The 17,840-nt window shown below is 54.3% G+C and overlaps 2 protein-coding genes across 2 annotated transcripts in view; both read left to right on the top strand.

The window, feature by feature from the left end:
• The window catches only part of OGA (O-GlcNAcase), a 457,590-nt gene that overhangs the window by 154,229 nt on the left and 285,521 nt on the right, over window positions 1-17,840 (top strand). The window lies entirely within an intron of this gene.
• On the top strand, window positions 554-10,303 carry POLL (DNA polymerase lambda). The gene is made up of 7 exons (XM_075717639.1): window positions 554-668; window positions 940-1,234; window positions 1,906-1,942; window positions 6,075-6,248; window positions 7,211-7,339; window positions 9,390-9,558; window positions 9,939-10,303. Exons 1-7 carry the CDS (start codon window positions 554-556, stop codon window positions 10,301-10,303), a joined length of 1,284 nt encoding a protein of 427 aa, XP_075573754.1.

Here is a 17,840-nt window from a genome sequence, read left to right as displayed (position 1 = left end):
CTTGGCTAGTTAATCTTTACTAATTTGCTATTAGCAGCTGGAGACGGGTTGGGGTTTTTCCTCCTGTGTCTGTATGAAACATTTGCTGTCAATCAGCTGCTTTATCTCTTCTCATCGGTGACTGGATTTCAGCCCTGGCAGGAGAGGCGTTTCCCTTTTGGGAATGTGCTTAAGAAATATCTGGGAAATAAAGTTGCTTCTGTTGGCTGGGCAGGAATTAGCTCCAAAATGTTAAAGTAGTTGAATACTTTCTATTACAAGAATTCAGCTTTAGTGGTTTCTAAGGTATTCAAGCAGGGTCTTCTTAAGTGGCTTTTTGGTGGTTTCTAATTTTGATTTTGCTGACCTTGTGGGCTGCAATTCTTGTTTCCAGATGCCTCCCTCAGCGCAAGTGTTTTTGGAAAGCAACAACAAAAAAAGAACTCCAAACCAACAAAGATAGTGAGCAAAATGAGTGAATCTTAACTTGTTGTGATTGTGTAATACTGTTTTAAGTAAACTCCCTCTTTCATATTGGTATTCAGTAATTGCAGCTAAACTTCCCATCAGGCCTATGGAGCCACAAGGGATTGTCAAAGCCTTTCCTAAGAGGAAGAAGGTGAGGGATGACTCAGGGAAAAGCATCCCTCCAAAGATCCCAAAAGAGGAAGGAGCAGAGATACCTGAGGGTAAGTCCTGCATGCCCATGACGTGGAATATAATACTCCTACCCCAGCTTGTTAACTGGAGGTGCTGTTCCCCCAAAGGCTTCTTCTGGCCCCCAAGTGTGTTTTCTGTAGAGATCATGGCCAGCTTGCTTTGGTGTGCCCAGCTGGTGCCTGCCAAAGACTGCCTGCCACTGTTGGTGCCATCAAGTCCTATGTGAGATCTGTAGCCCTGTTGGTTTGGGACGCTGTTTCTCTTGTCACTGAGCTCCTGTCCCTGTGTTTACCTCAGCAGAGTGGCTGAAACCCGTCACCGCCTACGTGTTGCAAGCTGGCATCGGCCAAGCCAGGGCAGAGATCTTCCACAAGCAGATTGTCCAGAATGGAGGTGTTGTATGCAGCCAGCTCTCCTCAGAGGTGACGCATGTCATTGTGGCTGAAGACATGGACTGTGATCGGGCCTTTCGGCTCCTTAAATTAAACAAGCTACCTTCAGGGTTGCAGCTAGTGAAGGCACCCTGGCTAAGTGCTTGCATTAGAGACCAGAAGCTGCTGAGTACCGCTGGCTACCGTGTCTTTATCCCTCACAGGTATGCATGTGCCACGCTGTCATTCTTCCCTACAGTGCTTCTATCCTAAACTGAACAGCACTAAAATTTGGCCTCTGCTCAAAATCTCAAACTTCAACTCCTTGCAGCTCCTGTGGGCATGACTCAAAGTCACTTTTCCCCATACAGACTGTGAAATTTCATGACTTTGTGACCAGTTGCCGTTCTGTGATGTAGCAAAACATGAAATAGAGCCCAGAAGTGCTAACAGGATTCTGTCACTTGCTACAGGTGCTGAAGGCACTTCTTCCTAATCCATCAGTGATAACAAGGAGATTTATTTTTTTAAAATGCTGAGGATTAAATGCTGTTTCTTACTTATTGCAGCTGAAAAGTAGAGACAGAATTGACAACTAGGCACAAGAGGAAATAAGGAATGGAGCAGCAGGCAGCCACAGGTTAGGATCAAAATGCTTTGGCAAAGTTTTAGAGAAAGAATCTAAGAGTGAGGCAGAAAGGAGTGGAAATTGCAGGTCAGCGAGGTGGATGGAAATTGGGGAATTGAGCCAAAACCAGAGTAATTAATCTGTCATCTGAGAGAGTACAATTCATATGGGTTGTTTGCTCCATGCCCAAACATGCAGAAGGATTTCTCAGTCAAACTTCTGGGGGCTGAGAAGTCCTCCTATACTAAGGCATCTGATCCGTGGCAGGTACCTGGAGGAGGGAGAACTGCAGAAAGAGCAGCAGGTCCTGGGCAGTGAAGAGATCCAGCTCCCAGCAGATGAGGGAGCACTGAAACCAAATACTGCAGTACAGGTGGAAGATTCCTCACAGCAACACCTGGGCACCCTTGGACAGCAGCGGCTGGCTGAGGTGAGGCTTCCTGCACAGGCCCTTCTTCTTGTGAACAGATCCTGCATGTTGCTTTTCATGGCTAATAGCATCCCTGCACGGATACACCAGATTTTCTCAGCAAAGGGAAGGTGTTTGGATGTTTCAGTGGGTTGGTGCTGACAGACTCAGGCTGTGGACATGGTTACTGCTTCTCTTTGTCCCTTTTAGGTGTTAAAATTAGAAACAACACCCCTTAAATTCCTGTCCCCATCAGAACATTTCCAGCTGAAGCAGTCCTGGTGCTCTGATCAGGCCAAGGCTCACTCTGGTGATCATGTTACCCCTGCGTCCTTTTGAGGAATATTCCCTGGCTGAGAATATCTCCCTTTCAGGAAACTGTCTCTGATATTTCATCCTGTGTTCCTGCCTGAGCCATACTGACCCATTCTCCACTCCTTGGCAAGCACCCTTTTCAGACACATGTGCAGTGGATCAGGTTGCCACTCGAACGATTATGGTGGTGTGCTTAAAATATCTGTGTTGGGTTATTAGTGGCTTCTGCTGTGAGTCAGCTTCTCCGACCTGCTGTTAGGCTTTCTTTCCTTTCTCTGTATTTTTGCTCAAGTTTGCTGAACTCTTTTTGGGCATTGGCATCATTCAGATCTATCTGTAGCAAAGTTACCCCAGACCTCTTAGAGCAGCAGCTGCCTTGTAATGCTGGCATCTGTTTTCTGACACAGTCCCAAATTTTGTTTCACAAAACCGTGTAGTTACTCCCTAACTGGCAGCCCACTGAGGGCTCCTTTGTTTTAGGCTTTCTCTTGAATATGTGTAGGGGGGGATGTTTTCTCCCCAGACTTACTATACAGTGTGCTATAGGCAGAGTTGGCTGCTGCTTAACTTTGCAGTTACACTATCTTTGCTGTTTCTTGTACCTCTAATTTAGTAGCAATCGTTATTAACAAATCTCACACTTCATCGGAGAAGGGATCTTTTGTACTGTTATGGATCCTGTGGTATCTGCCCTGCTTTCTGCTCACATTTACTTTGGGTGGTCAGACAGCTGCTAAAGTCTGAAGCCTTATTGCCTTTTTTTTTTCTTTTAAATCCCCTCAAGCAATAATATTTCCTGTTAGTCTGTGCTCAAAAGCAATATTTGTAGACACTTCAGTAAAATCCCTTGTCCCAAGCTTAGGGCTATGTGAGTTTGGGGAGGAGAAGAGAACCCACAGGATATGCTTTAAAGACAGTACCAACCATTTCTAAGACCCAGCTACAACAGTAAAGCTGAAGCCGAAATCTCAGCTTAGAAGTAGCCTCCATTTAAGCACAGTCTCTTCTAGCTTGGGTGGATGTTTTTTCTCTAGGAGATGATGAGTGTGCCAGTGTTTCATACTGAATGGGGGCTGCTCTGGGAGTTCTGCGTTTGGAGGTAAAATCCTGGGAGGAAACCCTGTTACCAGTCAGACTGTAGCAACCGCTGTGTGACTGGCATCTGGATGCAGTAGTTTTCTGCAAGGCAGCCTTTGCAAGCGGTGCCAGTTATTCACTGGCTGAACCCTGGGGCTGTTGCCACAGGCTGCCTGCCTCCCTCTGGCTCCTGTGCTGTGCTCCAGACAAACAGTGCACATCACAGTCTCACCTAGCTTTAGCAAGTCAGCTGCTGTAGGATCCTGGAGTATCTTAGAAGCTCACGGGACTAGTTGTTTTTGCACGTATGGTTGTAAAGAGTCCATCAGCTTTGTTGGTGAAGCGTAAAGAGTCAGGGATTTATGTGCCGTTTCACCTACGTGATACTGCTGGCCGGGAGGATGGGAATTGCATGCTTCAGCTGCAGAGTTGTTTGCATTGTGCTTGGATGACATGTTCCTTAAATGCTTTTAAGGGGCTTACTAGCTGATCTGAACACTCTGAGGCTTTGCTGCCCTTAGAGGGAACAGTGTCTTAAGGGAGTTGTGTTTCAAGGTGAATAAAACTGCTATAGTCTATCAAATCCTCAGTCTGACCCAGTTTTCAGAGTTATACAACAAGATTACAAAAGGGAAATATCCTGCCTCTTCTGCCTAAGGACTTCAGCTCTGTATCTTGCAGGAATTGTGTCTCCTGACCTACCTAGTCTGAAGAACCAGAGGTTGTAAGGATATGGCTCTGCCTTAGGCTGACGCTCTGCAGAAACTCGTAACAGGACTTGTCTGCCACATGTAACTGCTGGACTGATCCCAAACAGCCCTGTGCCATTCAGGGTTACTTCCACAGTACAGCTCTTGGATCTTCGTGGACTCCTGTGTTTATACATCAGGAGAGAGGGGGACCCCAGTGAGCAAAGCAGTCTACAAAGCCTCTGTGTGGCTTCCCACTTCTATCCCCTTTTGTTCGTTACCTGAAGCCAAGGCTCATTGTTTCTTAAGTCCACACAGAGGCATCCTAATGCTGAGGGTATCAGCAAATGTATACATTGGTTCTTTCTTCTGTCACTGAGGAATGTGGAATCCTTTGTGTCATTCCTTCCTCCCCCTTTTCTCTTGCAGATAGCCATGGGGAAAATGGGGGGGTTGTAATTTACTACCATGTTAAGATTTTGTGTCTGTAATGTGAAAACAGTTCAGCACGTATCTCCCGTGATCTGCATCATGGGGTGGAAGGTGCAGAGTCTGAATGTGAGAGATGTGTCCATGCAGCCACCAGACCAGCAAAAGGTTTCCCAGTGGGAGTAGGGAGTCAGGATCTCCCCCAGCCAGGGATTTCGGCATTGTCATACCATGCTGGTGGCAGCAGTTGCTCACTTAACCAGTGTCCTACCTCAGTTAGGTCTCAGGGGCTTGGCTGTAGGAGGGATGTGTGTGCTTGGGTCACAGGTGGACAGCAGGCTCTAGTCTCCTGTGCTTTGTGAGATGTGCATGTAGCTTCAAGGGGTGCATGTGTAGCTTGGGGCATGAAGAGCTATGGTGTGCATATAACCAACCGCTTCTGGAGATGGCAATTTGAGCACTGCATGCCCTGGAGGTTGGTTAGTGCTCTGACTTCCTACTCTCAGGAGCAGCCTGTGCCAAGGGGACATATGTGAAGCATGCGCTTATTCTCACATGGCTGCTTTTCTACCTCTCCCTAAAGAAAGTCTCTGATGATGAAGACAGTGAAGGAGAAGATGCTAGTGTCACCCAGGGAGATCTGGAAGCATTGATTTCTGGCCGCTATCCTGTGAAAACGTCAGAGGAGACCAGTGACAGCTCTTCCACGGTGGCCCAGCCTGCCAGCAAGTGGGTTTGTGCCCGTTCCTCTAACAGCAAGAAGGAGAATCACAACCAGTGTATCACAGAGAAGCTGGAAGTGCTGGCAAAGGCCTATTCTGTCCAGGGGGATCAGTGGAGAGCTCTGGGCTACTCCAAAGCCATCAATGCACTCAAGAGCTACCACAAACCAGTCACCTCCTACCAGGTAAAACACTTTCCCAGGGTGGTAGAGTAGGGAGATAGACCCCATCCTAGCTCTGTTATGAGCCAGATTCCTTTCTCTTTCTGTACGCGGAATAGCTTGTCTTCAGGCCTTGGCAATTCCCTCCTGTGGGAGAGTTTTGATGGAAATTGTGTAGCAAGTGCGAGTTGCATTTATTGAGCACCTGTGGTGTTTTCAGATGAACAGAAAAGGGGAGTCTGAGTCTTTTAGGGCCAGATCTGAGCACCTATGAGATAAATACCTTCTCTGGGCTCAATGCAGGGACATTTTCACCTTTCTCCTAGGCATCAGCAGCTGCCATCGTTGGAGATGGTATATAAAACTAACTGAATCTAGGCCTGGTTGGCTGTGACAGTGCAGCCATTCAGTGTGATAGTGTTTCAGTCCTGTTCTGCATGCTTGTCCATGTCCACTTGGAATTAAATTGATGTAGCCTATGTAAGCCTGGCCTGGAGAAGAGAGCAGCAGTCATAACTAGTCTTGCCACTTATCAGTTGCTGATCAAATGGCTAACCAGGCTCTGAGTGGGTAGCAGCTCCCCAGCTTGTCTGTAGCCTTCACTTTTCCAGTAGCATCTCTGGTTTCTTGCTAGGAGGCCTGTAAAATCCCTGGGATTGGGAAGCGAATGGCAGATAAGATCCTGGAGATCTTGGAGAGTGGGCACCTGCGCAAGCTGGATCACATCAGTGAGAGTGTGCCTGTGCTGGAGTTGTTTTCCAACATCTGGGGAGCAGGGGTCAAGACAGCTCAGATGTGGTACCAGCAGGTAAGTTTAGTGCCTTACACGAGAGGTTCTCAGACTAGGATTTGAAGACTGCTTCTGAGTGCAGGAGAACTACTTTCACAAATAGTTTCCAATTGCCAATATCCACAGATGGGATTTAGTCTGGTGTTATGGGAGGAGCTGTGAGGCTGTGTCCTGTTGTGGGTATGTTTGGGGAGAATGGAGCGCACCCAGCTGAGACTTGAGTTTGGGTGGAGGATAGGCAACAGAGATGTGCGATAGGAGGAGTGGGGGGACTGCCTCTTCTGTTAGCATCGCCACTTGGGGCTCATCTCATACTGCTCACTGCAGTGACGCTGCTAAGAGCCAGGCTTGAGCCAGGACATCTTGGCCATGAAAGCTCCTGATCCAGTTGCTGGCCTCCTGGCCTGGCTGGTTCCTGTGGCTGTCAGAGCAGCCATCCACCTTGTCTGGCAGTTGTAAAAATGAGGTTAAAGTAATTGTGCCAACATGAGCAACCTGGGCCACTGGGTGGGTTCCTTCTTTAAAAACAATTTGTTTCCTGAGCACAGAGCTAATGAAGCCTGGCCTCCTGTAGTGTTTGGTTTGTGACTGGATTCTTTGCTGTCTTAAAAATACGGTTCTGTTCACACTGTAGGCTTTCCCTCATTGGGATATTCTGGGTGTTGTTCCTTTACCTGCATCACTTGTTTTCCTTCAAGCTGTAGGAACACAGTGCCTTAAGAACAGTAGCCTTCTGTCGGGTTTAGTTAAGATTCAGAGTCATTGTGGGGTAGATATTAGAGGGTTGTGTGGGTAGTGGGATTGCCTAAATCCCTTCTTTTAGGAACCAGGCCCTAAGTGATCTCTACATGTGATCTCAGAAGCTGCAACTGGCCTGGACTTGAGGCAGGTTAAATACAATCTCCCCAAGTCTTGCTTGAAAGTATTTGAAGAGCAAAGTCTTGGTAGATGTTTGAATATCATCACATGGTCTGCACTAGGGTTTCCGGACGCTAGATGATATCCGCACCAAGGCGACTCTCACCAGCCAGCAAGCTGTGGGACTGAAGCACTACATGGATTTCCAGGAGCGCATGCCTCGGGAGGAAGCTGCAGAAATAGAACAGACCGTGAGTAGCTCTGCCCCGGGCCCTCAGAGTGGGGTACCTGCTGGCACCTGACAGGAGGGTGCATGCTGTGGAAATGTCCCTCGCTGTTACAGCTGAGCTCTTCAGCCTCTCCTCTGAGCAGGGTCAGTGCTTGGGGGACCCTTTTTGGGCACGGGCACAGAAGGCACCTACTTTGCCCCGTAGGAAGGTTCAGTTTGAGTGCCTGGCAAGGAGGAGGATACTTCACAGGTGTCAGTTCTACACACTGCTTTGAAAAAGGCTGCGTCTGGCATGGTGGGATGAGCAGGTTTCCAGCTTGTCTTTCCTGCATCTCATCTTCTCGGAGATGTCTGCTTTCAGGTGAGGCCCCTGAGCTGTCTCCCTGGCGCTGCTTGTCCAAAGGAAGCTGTGAGCACCCCATGAGCAGGTTGTCAGTGGGGAGGCTGAGCATGGATGTCCTTGCTGGAAGCAGAGGGGATTCAGGTTGCAGATGGGTGCTGCTTGCTCTACTATGCCATGGCACTCCAGGATTATGGGATGCTAAGCCAGTGTACCCTAATGTGAGCAGAGAGCTTGGGGAACATGCTGTCATTGCTACCCCTGTGCTCTCTGATCACCATGGAAGCAGCAGCCAGCGTGACCCTGTCACTCGGCCACAGGGCCTGGCCACGAAGAATACACTCCTGCCAGGCTCCTGGTGGGCTGTCAGTCCCGTGTGCCGGATTAGCCATTTTGGTGGTGAGTGGTCCCTTTCCCAGGCAGGCTGGGTTGAGGAGCTGGCTCTTGGGGGTGGGTCTATTGTTATCTTGATGGGATTACTGCACTCCCCTCCATACACACGCACACACCTCTGATCCAGGCCCAGGAGAGAGAATGAGGGATTAGTCACTGTCTGTGCTGCCTGTCACAGTGAGATCTGAGGAGCTTTTAGGCTCTCGGGTGGGGCTGGGAGTTTTCTAGAAATCTTCATTTAAAGCCAGAAGGGGGGCAAGGACACCAGAGGAGGGCTTGCTCCGCATGAGAAAGGCTTGTGGCTTCTTGGAGCACCTCTGGGGCAAAGGTTAATGGGTTTATCTCTTGCTAATGAAGGATGATCTCCAAGAGTGACAAGGGGCTGTGGGCACGGACACTGCCTTCCTGAACCCCAGCCTCTGTGATGGCCTCGTCACTGGGAATTGCTGAGCCCCTAATTATTTGCTGCCAGCAGGATGATCGGCACAGTCAGACCAAGAATACTTTACTCCTGTCCAAGGACCTAGGAGCCTTTCTTAAGCATTTAATGAATGAAGCCATCAGAATTGGCACTGTTTGCACAAAACAGGAGCTGGGGTCCAGGCTGGAGGTGGCTGCATTAGGGAAAGTTCTGATGATATGTGTCTGATTGCTGGCAGCAGCATGTTGGCATCCGTTCAGTCTAAAATGCTGGGACATTTGTGGTTTTTCCAGGTCACAAAGCCCAGCTCTCCTGCAAAGGCAGAGCTCCTGGCAGGAGTGGACTCTAAGGGACACTTGCAGGTTTTCTGCTGTCTTGGCTCCTGCTGGGGAAACTCTCCATGAGCCCATCTCTGCTTCTGAAACAGGACCTGTGACCATCTCATGTTAAACTGTTTCTCTCTGTGGGCAGAGCTGGTGAGCTTGCTCCCCAGCCCTCAAGACAGCTGAAAAACATCCTCTTTCCTGCTGTCTTGGAAACCAAAGGCTCTGAAAGATTGTGCCACACTTTGCCTCCTCAGCATTGCTGCATCTTCCTGCTTGTCCCAGCCCAGCTCCAGCCCGGTGCCCCCAAGAGCTGATGACTGATGGTAGCACCATGGTAGATCATTGTATTGTGTGGCAGCATGCTGGGCATTTGCAGGACTGGGTGGAGGCCACCCCGGCTCACGTGGCTCCTGACAGCAGGGCAGCTTCCTTGGTGGGGCACTTTGGCATGCCTGCCAAATGTCTGCTCTGTATGGAGACCCTGGAGATGCAGGACAGGCCACAAGGCAGGCACAAGATCCTTTGCTGCATGGATGGAAAGGGCATGAAGAGACTGGTCTCTGACTCCTCATCCCTCTTTCTCTTCTTGGAGGTCAGACAAGCCGCCCTGGCCGTGCAGCCTGGACTCGTGTGTGTGGCATGTGGCTCCTACCGTCGCGGGAAGCCCACCTGTGGGGACGTGGATGTGCTGGTCACTCACCCAGATGGGCAGTCTCACCGTGGGGTGTTCAGCAAGCTGCTTGACAGCCTCCACAGGAGCGGTAAGAGGGCTGGGGACTGGCACATGGTGCTCAAAGCTGTTCTTAGCATGGCCAGACTGAGGGGGCAATGAGGTGAATGGCATTCATTGAAGGGCAGGTGGTCGCTTTTCCTAAGGACATCTTGTAAGTCCTTAGAGTACGGCCCCTGGTCCTGGCCCTGCTCCAGTAGCAGCTCTGCAGCCAGTGTTAAGGAGGGAGTGTTGCTGCAGCTCAGCATGGCTTCTATCTGCATGAGGCTGTCAGGGCTGAGGCTGGGTTGCCCTTGGGGTCCCACAGCACGTTTTGAGATGCCTCAGCTGCTGTCTGGACAGTGGGGAGTGCAGAGTGGGGGTTGTCAGTCTCTACCATTCAGTTCCTCTCTGCCTGTTCCCTCTCCCCAGGCTTTCTTACGGATGACCTAGTGAGTCAGGAGGACAACGGCGATCAGAAGAAGTACCTGGGGGTGTGCCGCCTTCCCGGGCCAGCCCAGCGTCACCGTCGGCTTGACATCATCGTGGTGCCTTACAGTGAGTTCGCCTGCGCCCTGCTCTACTTCACCGGCTCAGCTCACTTCAACCGCTCCATGCGGGCCCTGGCGAAGACCAAGGGCATGAGCCTCTCAGAGCATGCCCTCAGCTCAGCCGTGGTGCGAGGTCCTGGAGGCATCAAGGTGGCATCTGGCCATGCTCTGCCCACTCCCACTGAGAGAGATGTCTTCATTCAGCTGGGGCTGCCTTACCGGGAGCCCTCAGAACGGGACTGGTGACACCCAGTTGTCACCCAGCACCCTGGGCCCACTGCTGTGCTGCTGTTTTGAAGGGTGCTGGTTTCCCCAGTGCTGTTCTGTGGTGATTGCACACTGGGGAACATAGCCCAGCAAACTGGGGCTCCTTGCAAGTGCAGGGCCCTGCTGCTGGCGGGGCTGGGTGGTTTCACCCAGCAGAGGCCATGGGCCAGAACCATGCTGGAAGCACTGCCTGATGCCACAGGCAGTCCCTGGCTACCAAAAGGGCTTGCTGCCCATCAGCTAACCTGGCCTTGCTCTCCCTGGGGAAGCTTCAGAAGGCTGCGCTGCAGAGCCTTGTGATCCAGCCCCTCCCAGTGCTTGGGAGCCAGGGAAGTGGGATGCGTCTTCCTCTGTGTCTGTGCACAGGCACCCCAAAATCTCTGGCCTGAGCTGTGTATGAAGGCAGCCAGGGTCTGGCTTGGCCCTGGAACAGACCTTGCTCCTCGCTACTGCTGGCAGTTGCTACTTTGGGAATTGTGAAGGGTGCCCCTGTGCTGCTGCTGTGTCCTCCCTCCATCTGAGCTGACTTGTGTCTTCCGGTGGGTCTCGCTGCATGGGGCCGGAATGCTGCGACTGCCACCAGCTTCCCCTGGTGCCAGGTGAGGTGTGAAGGCGTTGCCTGCTTGCTCGCAGCCCGTCGTGTGCCAAGGATCCTCCAGTGCAGAGCTGTGATCCCCCCGCTGTGGCCCCAAGGGCTCCTTTCCTCTCAGTGCCAGAGAGGAGCAGACCTCGCAGCTCAGGGGAGCTGTCCTCAGGAAGGGTTTGAATGTGATGGCACTGAATGTAACCCAGCAGGGCTGTGTGTTTGTGCACAGGAGGCACGGAGGCAGAGAAAAACACGAGGGGATAGTTTAGTTCTAATTTGGGTGAAGCAAAGCTTTCCCTTTGTACGTGTGGAAGCCACGGAGTCATCTGGTCTTTGATCAGAGAGTGTGTGTGTATGTGTGTGTTTGAGTATACGTGTACATGTGTGCTGGCCCCGTCGGTTCCATGGGATTGAATTTTATTTCTCTGGAAACCTCAACTATTTTTATATTCTGGAGATGGAATGTCCCAGAGACTCGCAGTGCTCTGTCTCTGTTACGGGTATTGAAGTGGTTCCTCCTGGCAGAGGTGCGCTGCTCTGCGGCACCAGCTGCCAGAATGCCGTGGTGGGCGTTTCTGTGCCAGGAGCCCAGGGCTCCCTCAGGCCGGTCTCTGGACCTGGCCTCCTGCTCCATCGTCGTGTGGGGGACCCGGCCACCCCTGCTGCGCACTCTGCCGTGTCTTTGTCACGTGCAGTGACAAGCTGCATGTTTGCTGCCGGGGCGGGCACAAGGGCATTAAACCTGGTGGGTTTGCACAGTCTCTTGCTGCAGTGGCAGCCGTGGCTGCTGGGCACCAGTAGTGGGGCTGGGGTGTTTGCTGGGGAGGGCTTGACCCCAGCAGTGTCATTTGTCAGCCCAGCCTTTCTACTGACCACCTGAAGGAAATGAATGTCTTCTGGCATGTCTTGGTGCTTTGAAATTTGAAGTATAATAAATCCCTTCTCTCTTTTTCCTTTGTATCTCTGTCTTTTTGCTCTCTGCCCTGCAACTGTTGGGACTCTTCCCTCTGGCTGACCAGGAGCCCCTCCTGTGCTGGCCTGTCTCCCTGTTTTCAGTACAGGCAGGGAGAAGGCAGTGGAGACCTTCATGCTGTTGGATCACCACTTCTGGTTCTGAGGGCAGGGAGTTGCTGGCCACCATCCTCCCATGGCAGAGTGGGACCTGGCTCTGTCCTGGCATCCAGCTGGCCACGTGGCTGAGCTGGGCTGGCCGTGCCCAGAGAAAGGAGCAATTCCTGAGCTCCGAGCCTTGGGCTGAGCTCTTACTGGATGTGTGGAGTCGGGAAGGGATTGCTGTCAGCTTTTCTGTATTTCATCCGAGTAGGGTATATGGGAGTTGGCTGCTGCGGTGTGTCCTGTTCTGTGCCTGGAACACAGCTCATTCTCTTGAGCATGGAAATGCTTTGGTTTTCCAAGGGGAATCTGAACAGCCAAGGGAGCAGATGGAGATGAGCCGCAAGAAACATTGACTCAAAAGGGAGATGGAGAAGCTGGAGAGGGCCAGGGGCTGCTGGGGTGGGCAGAGGCTGGGGCAGAGCCAGCGAGGGCTGGGCTGGGTTCTGCAGGGGCAGAGGGGAGTCGGCCCCAGAGCAGGGCCTGGGAGGCCAGGGGCAGCACTCTGCGCAGGAGGGCTGCGCAGCCCCGGGGCCTGCCCCACAGAGGACACAGTCCCCATCCTTGGGGTTATTGAGGCTTGGCCGGGCAGGGCCACAGCTGGCCTCACTCAGGGCTGGGGATAGTCCTGCCCCAAAGGGAGGTTGGATGGGGGCTCCCTCTCCCTGCAGTGCTGCTGGAATGATCCTGGAGGATTTTTCCTAGAGCCTTACGGCAGGCAGCCCTGGGCACGGGCCTATTTCTGCCTGCGCTGGGGCAGGGAGCGGAGTATGGGGCTGCTCACCTTGGCCCCTTGGTGAACACAGGTTTGCCCCCAGCTCTGGATGCCCGGGCGAGCTGTTCCTGGAGGACTAGGGCTGCCCCCCTCGCCAGAGCCACGTGCTGGGGACATTACTGGAAGTGGGGGAGATGGGGCACTGCTGGCCCCCAGCTCCTTCCCCTTTGTCACCCCCATCTCCAGGGACAGAATTCACACCCTGGTGCCAAATGGGTGCTGCAGCAGCGCATCAAAGCCCTGGCCCTGCTGTTTGTGCTCCTTTTACTCAGAGGGGTAGGCCAGAGCGGGGGAGTGGGGCCGGGGCTGCTCAGGAGCGGACTGTTCGCCCAACCCAGGGCAGTGAGGGTGGCCCTAGTGCATACGTGTCATGTGGAGGCTGCCGGGGGAGAAGTCATGCCAGCCCCCCGCTCTGTGAGGGAAGGGGCCTGGTGTCTGTCTCTCCTCTCCCACCCCACAACTCCCTGCCCAGGAGTTTTGGAGGGGGCAGAGGGCCCTCCTGTGGCCAGCTGCAGCCAGGTGGGCCAAGGATGGATGGGAGCCATCTCTCCTGGGCGCAGCTGCAGCAGATGCAAAGGGGCAGGAGGTGAAGGAGCATGACCAGGCTCGGCCAGAGCAGCTGGGGGTGACATTTCTGGATGCTGAAGGCTCTTCTCCCTTGTCCTGGTACGAGGGGATAAACATGAGGAGCTGGACCGTGCTGCCCACTGTGAGTCAGCCCTGGGCTGGGCAGTCCCTCCTGCCATGGATGGAGGGGACAGAGCTCCCACACAGTCTCCTCCTTGTGCCCCTAATCCTGCCCTCCATCCTCCCAGCCACTTGCAGACCCCAAGCCAGGGGCTAATTCCAGCCCGGGATCCCCTGTGGCCACGTGCTTCTCCAAGACCCCTCTTCCGCCCTTGCAGCAGGGTAGGACATGGCTGTCCCCTCACCCCAGCACAGCTTCTGCCTCTTCTAAACCCCGTGATGCCACACTTGTGAAGAAGGTACAAGGGATGGGGCTCCCGGGGTGCTTGGGAGGAGGTGGGTGCTGAGCCCCCAGGATGGGTGCAGGCAGGGTGAGCAAAAATGGTTTTAGGCATCTCTAATGAGGTGTTGCCTTGGTTCCTGATTCCCAGGAAGGGGCTTCGGCTATTCCCCCTCCCCAGCACACCCCCTTCCTGCCCTCCCTGGCTGTGAGTCTGATCATCCTGAAAATTAAAAATAAACCCAAATGCAGCAGCACTTAGAGACTGAGTGGAAAGTCAGAGAGCTGGGACAGAAGCTCAGCTCCTGCGATGGAGCCCCTCGCTCCCACCTGCCCCCAAGGTGGGTCCAGACTGGGGGGTCAGGCAATTCCTGTCCCCCCATCAAGCATCTCTCTGCCCACAGGGTAAAACAAAAAAAAAGCCTGGGCTGCGTTGCTGCAGCTCTGAGTGTTAAGCAGCTCTTCCCACCCTGTTCCCTACCCTGCAGGGAGGACACCCATCCTTAGCTGCCATGCTTGTCCTCATGCAGGGGTCGAGGGTGCCAGGGCTGGGGTGAAGGGGTGCGGAGAGGGTGGTTTGCCTTCTAACGTTGGCACTTCCTATTCATTAGTAAATATTTGCTAATGGCAGCGCGGCCGGGCGAATGTAAGGGAGCTGCTCCCCCCCCTGGAGCAGGCAGGGAAATGAATATGAATTTATCATGATTAGGTGAACCCAGCAGGGAGAGCGGGAGAGAGAGGGCTAGGCAGGGAGGGGGCGGGCGAAGATGGATCTGTGCAATAAAATTAAATAAGGACACCAAATAGAGTCACTTCTCACGCGCCCGCCCGCCCTCCCGCGTGCAGGGCCTCTGCCGCCTCCTGCGCTCCTCTGGCTTTGCTGATTTCTCTCTTTCCTTAAATTTATGAGGCCAATTATGAAGATGAGGTTGGAAGTTCTCGGAAGTTCACTAAATGCAAAGTGCCGTCCCTGCTGTTCCTATCAAATTAATTAACCAAGCGCTATTGATGGCCGGGGCGACGTTGGCACGGCGTGGAGCGCAAGGGAAGGGCTGCCGGGGTGCAGGCAGGGGGGACCTGGCAGGGGGGCCCGGGGATGCAGAGTGAGAGCCCTGCCTGGGCAGCCGGTGGGCAGCAGGAGCGAGGGAGGCAGCAGGGGATGCACCCGGTCCCAGCATCGACGCTCAGCGTCGCAGTCTCTGTTTCCAGCACCGGTGGTCTCTGGCTGGAGGAAGATGCACCCGGGTGATTGCAGGGCTGCCCTGATGGGAACGTGGCGTGGCTGTGCGGCAGGATGCCGGGCCGTGTCCTCCACCACGGCAGGGGCTGGTGGTCAGCATGAGCCTGTGCCTGGAGGAGAAAAGCCTGGAGCTGGTGCCCTCATGGGCACCCCAGAATCGTCCCCCCAGCCGGGGGGCGGGTCCTGCTGACCATGATATCCCAGGGAGTGGTCTGCACAGGGGCCTCATGCTTGGTAGACAAGTGACTTTCCCTGTGGCTTAGCAGGGGTGGTGCAGCCAGGACAGGCCTGCTGCCACCTTCCCCGCTCTCCGAGTCCCAGCAGCCCTCCCTGCCTCAGTTTCCTTACCTGTGCTATGGGAAGCAACCCGTCTGTGATTTGCAGGTAAGATCTCATGAGCTGAGTGCCCTGATCCATCACAGCCCCTTGGCCATCCCTAATCTTTGCATGAAGCAGCCTGGCTCTGCACAGGGCTCGGAGAGCAGGGGTGGCTTTGCAGTGGGGGCAGCAACCACATGCCTAAAGCTCATCAGCTCTTATGGGGCAGCTCCTACTCCTGGAGTAGCTGTGTCACGTCCCCCTGCTCCCAGGGATTGTTTTTTGCAGGGGAGGTCCAACATGACCCCCACGTCTGCCCTGTCCCATGGTGCTGAGATGCCTCCATCATGCTCCCTGCACGTGCGAGTGGCTGGGCTGCTGCAGCAAAGCTGCTGTGGCATGGAGGGGTGCAAGTCCCCAGACTGCTCAGGTTCATCTCAGACACTGGGCAAATGGCCCTGCCTTTGGCTGTCTCTGGCGGGGGGGTGGGGTGGGGGTGGAATTCACTCAAAGCAGTTTATACATTGCCCAGATAAGTCTCTCCACACTGGCTGTGCTACAGTGAGTGCTTGAGGCTGTAAGAGGGTCCAATACTGAGGCCCTGGATCAAACCCAGGATGTCTCCACTTGCTACACTGCTGCTCTGTGCCTCAGTTTCCCTCCTTCTTGCATTTCCTGAGGCTGTTTGTCTTTGGGCAGGGTCTGGTTTTCACTGGGTGCAAACAGCATCCCAGTTCCTGAGGACGCTTTGTTGCATTTAATGGCTGTAAAATGTGGCCAAATAAAAGCTCAGTCCTCACCCCCTGAACCAGCCTTGTTCAGGCTCCCTGCTTGTACACCCTGGCACAGGGACCTTCACCCTGTACTGCCATGGGGTCCTTGATTTAAATGCTTTTGCAATTGCTGTCCAGGTCCAAGCAAACCAGCTTGTTCAAGGAGTGAAAGATGCAGGCTGTGTCCTCGGACCAGGGATCTCCCAGCAGGGAAAGGACACAGAGGTCTCAGGGGAGGCCAGATCCGAGCATCCCTGCATGCACCCAGCTCCTGGCATAGCGTGGCAGTGTGTCCCATAAGGATGCACCAGCCCCGTGCATGGCTCCAGCTGCGTGCCTCCACCTTTCCCACTCCTGCTTCTCTTCGCTGGCTTTACTCCTTCCCCAGTGATCAATGGGCTTTGGTCAGGCTGGAAAACAGCACAAACAGAGGCATTTACAAACCCCCTGTCTCTTCAACAGGGCCATAACTCAGGCTCCCAGTCACTGCGGGGAACGGGATGCAGGCACTCCTGCTCCGGCGGCAGCAGCGCCGATATTTCCCTTCTTGTGGTAAATGCGTTACTTGGGGATAATTTACCTGCTTATGTCAAGTTTTAAAAAGAAATAGACTGGCTGCGCTGCAGCTCCTGACACTCGCAGCATGTGTGTGTGGACACATGTGTCTACCCGGAGAAAAAAAATCTCCTAGCTGAAAGGAGCGGGTTACAAACTCCTGGACTTCAGAGCTGCAGTCTCTGCATGGTGTCTCCCGTGTCTAGCACTGAGGCTGAGCTCTCGCCACGGTCTGTCCCTCCTTGGGGTGTCCGGGGTCTGCAAACACCCACCGGGCTGCCCAGCTGCAGCGGGGGGCTGCTCGGGGCTGGGTGCCCCACGTCCCCCGCAGCGTGCCGGGAGCATCCCCTGCCCGCACCCCTTCTCCGGGGCGGCCGACCGGGGTTGGGGGGGTGCGGGGGGATGCTGTTGCAGCCACCCTGTCGCCCGTGGGTGAGGACCTTGCTGGGGTCCCTGGGCGGCTGAGAAGCTGCTCCCGGCCGGTCCAGCCCCGATGCGGTGGGCTCGGGCAGCCGCCACCCTGGCAGGCGGCAGAGGGAGCTGGAGGACCGGGTATCGGCAGCGATGGGCGGGCTGCAGGCAGCCCGGGCCTGTGCTGGGGGCCTTTGGGCGGGCAGCTCAGCCAGCCCCATGTTGGGGGGTACCCCCCCTCCACCCAGAGTGCCCTCCAGCAGGGCAGCGGGAGCAGCCCCAGCATGCAGACTGTCCCCTCAGCCCCGTGGTGCCACCCCGCTGACACGGCTCCAGACCCGTCACCCCTACGGGCACCCAGCTCTGCTGTGGACACCTCCTGACCTGGTCCTCCATCCCCCCTCTAGGCTTTTAGGGGCTCAGCCCCCCTGCTTCATTTTGTGCAGCCACGCAGCTTCTCTCTGGCTGGATCCCGCTGTGTCCCTTGTCCCCCTGTAATGGGCTGGGGTGGGTGGCACAGTGCTTCCCACCACCCTGAGGACCTGCTGGGGGGACGGCATGGTCCCCGGGGAGCCTGGCTGGACATGAAGGGGAGTAAGGCCTCCATGCTGGCAGCAACCCGGGGCTGAGGGGGGTCCTGCAGCACGTGGCGGGTGCCTGTCACTGCTGTCCCCCAGTCTCCTTGCCCATAGGGAGCTGATTTATGTCCAGGCCAGCCTGTGCTGACCTCCCGCTTTGGCTCAGGCATTATAACTAATGGCAGGTCAGCAGAGCTACA

The sequence above is a fragment of the Pelecanus crispus genome, chromosome 10 (assembly GCF_030463565.1).
Source record: "Pelecanus crispus isolate bPelCri1 chromosome 10, bPelCri1.pri, whole genome shotgun sequence".
NCBI lineage: Eukaryota > Metazoa > Chordata > Aves > Pelecaniformes > Pelecanidae > Pelecanus > Pelecanus crispus.
This window is presented reverse-complemented; position numbering and strand designations above follow the sequence as displayed.